We start from the raw sequence: 4,546 nt of genomic DNA, 5'->3' as shown, positions 1-4,546 counted from the left end.
CGACACCGCGGATATGGTGGGGTGGAGGGGGCAATCTGGGGAAGGATCATGCCCACAATTCAGCCAGTCTGTGGAAGGATTGTACCCTTGTTGGCTCAGTCGGAGGTCCCCGGAGCTTTGCTTGGGGCTTCATGTTCCAGTAATGCTTGCAGGACCTGGATATGAGGAACTCAAAGCCTGGCCAGAGCAAAGGCAACGTGTTTTTTTTCAGCCTTTGGGTTGTAGTTTGCAGGATTGGGAAGCTCAGTTATTGCTACAGGTTGCAATGGCCGAGGAGCATCAGATGATGGGTGCAAAACACTGCGCTGGGAAAGGAGACTCTGAAGATACGGTCCATAATCTTCTCATTTGTCTAGGCAGAAGCATCTTCTCAGCAGCTGGGCCTTCCTACAGGTTGTGGCTAGGTGATAGTATATTCTAGGCTTACTCTTAACAACCCTGTTCATCACTTGTGAGTCACTACTCGTGACTAATTTACTGTATAGCTAATTAAAAAGGAGATGAGACAGTAGTAACTTTGTAAAAAGAACCACCGTTTTTCTGCAGAGTAATTTGTTCAAAGGCAGTAAATCATCGTGTTCCCTTCCGCGCTCCGGCAAAGCCTGGCAGCTGCAGGGGCGTCCGAAAGGGGCGAGCGGTGCGGGCGGCGGGCTGTCCCCTCTCCTGCCATCCTGCCTGTCAGCGGGGGGCTCTCATCGCCAGCCAGTCCACACTCTTCTCTTTTGGGCATCTCGGGCGGTCCGGCAGCGCTGGGCGTGTTCATACCTGGCCCGTCGAAGTTAGACACAGGCAAAGTGCTGTGCCCCTCCGAGCTGGCTCTGTCCCCTCGGAGGAGGACGAGGACTTGTTCGGTGTCGCAAAGAGTGGCAGAAGGAGGCTGCGGCGTGGGAGCTCTCGCTCCCATCCTTACGATACTGTAATCAGCGAGAGCTGCCGTCAAAGCCATCCTGGGAGGCCGCAAGTTATTTAAACTATTAATTTACACTAACAAAATCAATTAAACAGTGACAGGAATAACTATCCTGGGAGAGCACTAGGTTTTAGAAGAGGAATCTTATCATCTTTGTAACAGCTGCAGTTAGAGCAAACAGTACAACGAAATTCTGTATAACTGAAGAATTAGAGAACCTATGTTATCTCCAGTTTGTTCAGGATGCTAAAATGACTGTAGCTCACATTCCACAGGCAGAGGACATTTGTGGCCCTGCTAATAGCAGCGGATTTAAAAAAAATGCTGCCTGGCACTTGAAAGACCCGCACCTAAGAACGCCAAAGGGAAAGGTCCTGGTGCAAGAGGCCTCCACGTGGCTGCCCCAGGGCCAGCCCTGGCGTCGCAGAGGGCCGGGGCTCCTTGCGTTTCCACTGACTGTTCCCCTCTGTTTGCAGGAGAAACGCATTGCTTCCCTGGATGCTGCCAACGCACGGTTAATGAGTGCCCTTACTCAGCTGAAAGAGAGGTACAGCATGCAGACACGTAATGGGATCTCCCCCACAAACCCAACTAAATTGCAGATTACAGAGAATGGAGAATTCAGAAACAGCAGTAATTGTTAACCCGCGGAGGGCGCTGCCGCAGGAGAGGAGGCCTGGCCAGAGAGACCGTGCAGCAGCAGGTGTGAGCCCCGGCTTCAAAGATCGGCTGCTCTGCCCCCCCCCGAGAAACCAGCTCCTTGCTGCGGACGGCGCGCTTGACTGAGCCTCTGTGGGAGATGCTAATGCCAGCACATTGAGGGGACGGAAAGCTCGAGTGTGAGATGAGTGGCATAAGGAAATCACATCCATTTGAGAATCGCTGTCACTGTTGGATTCAAATCAGTGTTTAATGTTTAAACAGAAGTAACCTTTTCCTTCTAAACTGCCCAAAGGATATGCCTCACCCCTCCCAGCGAGCAATAACGTCCCGGTCATTGCAGTAAGCGAAATAAAGGGAGCTGGGCAGAGCCTGCAGCAGGCAGTGGCCCAGTAAGTCCAGTTAGAGTGTGCTGCTGGATGTAGCCGGTCGAGCGATGGCAGCAAAGCTTGGCCCGCTCCTCCTGTGGCTCCCCCTGGAGCACAGCCCCCTCCCAAACCAAACCCAGAGCCCAGCCTTTCCTAATGTGGCTTCGGTGAGGCCACCGACTTTTACAGCAGGCGACTGTCCATCTACCCAGCTAATTAGTGTTTAATTAACTCCGCCCATCTAGGGAGCACAGGTCAGGGCGCACTCTGTGCGGTGTGGGAGCCAGAGGGGTGCTGCCTGGGGAACCAGTGCAGCGGAGACTGGTGCTGCTGGGGCTCCTGGGGGTCCCTGGGCAGCCCCGGGGGGGGCAGAGCAAGCCCCAGGGAGGAGGTGGCACCTGATGAACGGGGACTTGGTTCCTCTACAGCTTCTGCTCTCCCACAAAAAACGGGGAAGAGCTTTTGTGAGCCCTAGCCCCCGAGCACGGCCCCCGCGCGCTCCGAGCTGCAGGATGAAGGAGGTGTTGCCTGAGCTTGGCCCCCGAGCGGGGGACGAGGTGCAGGGGCTGGAGTTCCTGGTGCCCGGCGTGGTAGAGGGGGAGCGAGGGGCTACGTGAAATGGCCGGCTTCTTGCTTGACAAAGGGTTCGGTATGGGGATGTAATGCTCTGTGCAGAGATTTTTACTATTTCTGGGGAGAAAAAAACAGACAAAGAAACAAGAAAAAGCCCTGAAGAACCATGAAGATCGGTAATTGTATTTCTTTTCTTTCACAGTATGCATTAGAAAAAAAAAGATCCCATTTTCTGGAATACTGTCCTCTTTAAATTGGGAATGAGCACTGCATGGAAATTAACCGGCTTGAAGAATGTAAAACATGGTCATAAGGGAGTAACCACCAAGAACAGCAGCCACCACCGAGAGCCCCCTTGTCAGGAGCACTGTGCAGGCATAAGCCAGGAGTAGACTTTTCCTAACTGCTGAAACACGCCGATTCGGCACATGCAGACACGTTGTGCTCAGCGGAGGGGTCACCTCCTTAACGGGGGCTTGTGCCGCTGACCTGCCGCCACGGTGTGTTTGTTGGTTTGTGGTTTTGTTGGTTTTTTTTGTTTTTTTTTTTAAAGTTAGTGCTTCATGAGTCCCACTCTCAGAGCAGGTCACACGTGCCGGGAGCCAGAGCGCTTCCTCTGAGATACGGATGACAATGTACAGTGTACAGGACATCTGCCTGTTCTTCCCACTAAAGTTTAATACACCGCTCAACGCCTGTCCTAGCTCCTCCTGCCATGTGTAAATGTCCAGTCCAGGGGCCTAGGATGTTCACTGGGCTCTGCACAGCTTAGGTACCGTCTCCAGCCTCACACTACCTAGGCTGCCTGAGCAGGACACTCTCTGCCAGTAAGCTCCGCGTTGCCATGCCGCCCCACAGCCCTAAGGCTCACTAACAGCATTCTTCACATGCGATTGTTTGCAAAATTAAAGCTGCTTTTTTTTTATTTTTAATTTTTTTTTTTTTTTTCCTAAACGTTTTTCTGTTCCCTGGAAGCCCTGGGCCAAGCCCGGTGCAGCTTGGTCCCCGGAGGAGCGAACGTGTTGCACTGAGGTCTCCACGCCCCGCCAACGCCTGCAGAGTGGTGCAGTCGCACAGCAGACCCCCAAACGGAGCTCCTCCGAGAAAAGTAATCACTAAATATTTATGACAAGTACCTTTGCGTTTTGGAGACTTAGCACAGATGGCTTTGAAGACCCTCACAAAACTGGCAAGGTTCCAGCTGGAGAAAGACCCAGACAGGTTAGGAACATACAGGGTGCTGTCAAGCGTTGGGTACGTACACTTCCACCCGCCACTGTCTCGGGGGCAAGCACATTGTAAAAGACCCCTGCACAAAGACGACTTTAAACTGCTGATGCCCTGAGATGTGCGTTTAGAGCTGAGTGTTTCTGAGTTCCAAAATACTTGCGTTGCGAGAGACAGAAGTTTGTCAAGAGAGAAGTAACATAGAGGAATGGAAACGCTGACAGGGCACGGGGCGGGCGTCCCACCAGCAACGTGTTTCCATTCATACATGGAAGTAATTTTGGGATGCAGTCAGTGCTCTCCGTAAGAGCCGGAAAAAGGAACCACCCACAAACCAATGGGTTGGTACTGACGCTAAGCTCAGTACAGCTTAATCTTCTCCTCAACCACAAGCCAAGGCACTGCTCCCCCTGCCCCCCCCCGCCCCCAAGCTGTCAGAAACTCCTGGTTAACCTCAAAATTACAAATTACTGAACACACCTTGTTCTGCTGAAATCGCAGGAACGCTTAAATCCTTCCACAGCGAGTTATTAAACTCGTTAAAGTTCCAGTGCCAACACCCTCTGGAACTGTTGCTCGGTTTCCTGAGCCAGTATGAAAAGAAATTCCAATCAGGACAAAGTCTCGTTACAGTAGAGATTCCCCCCCACACACACCTTCCCCCCATCTCCCTCCCCTGCAACTGTCAACAACTGGACCTAAACGTGGCCCTCACCTGCAGAGGTTTGGGGGGTAGGTTTTAAGATCCAGGCTCAGTTCAGTTCTCTTACTTCGGTTTGTGTTTCTTTTATTTATAAACTGTACATAT

At 52.2% G+C, this 4,546-nt stretch overlaps 1 protein-coding gene across 1 annotated transcript in view; it reads left to right on the top strand.

The window, feature by feature from the left end:
- LOC104135225 (DAB2 interacting protein) overlaps positions 1 to 2,627 on the top strand; it is a 177,506-nt gene extending 174,879 nt beyond the window's left edge. The window contains exon 17 of the mRNA XM_035888607.1: positions 1,387 to 2,627. Coding sequence (XP_035744500.1) covers positions 1,387 to 1,554 — 168 coding nt within the window. The 3' untranslated portion in view covers positions 1,555 to 2,627. The remainder of the gene's footprint in view (positions 1 to 1,386) is intronic.
- The last annotated feature ends 1,919 nt before the right edge of the window (positions 2,628 to 4,546 follow it).

The sequence above is a fragment of the Egretta garzetta genome, unplaced genomic scaffold, assembly GCF_000687185.1.
Source record: "Egretta garzetta isolate BGI_Z169 unplaced genomic scaffold, ASM68718v1 scaffold211, whole genome shotgun sequence".
Classification (NCBI taxonomy): Eukaryota; Metazoa; Chordata; class Aves; order Pelecaniformes; family Ardeidae; genus Egretta; species Egretta garzetta.
The sequence above is the reverse complement of the archived record's forward strand: the minus strand, read 5'-3'. Positions and strand labels throughout refer to the sequence as shown.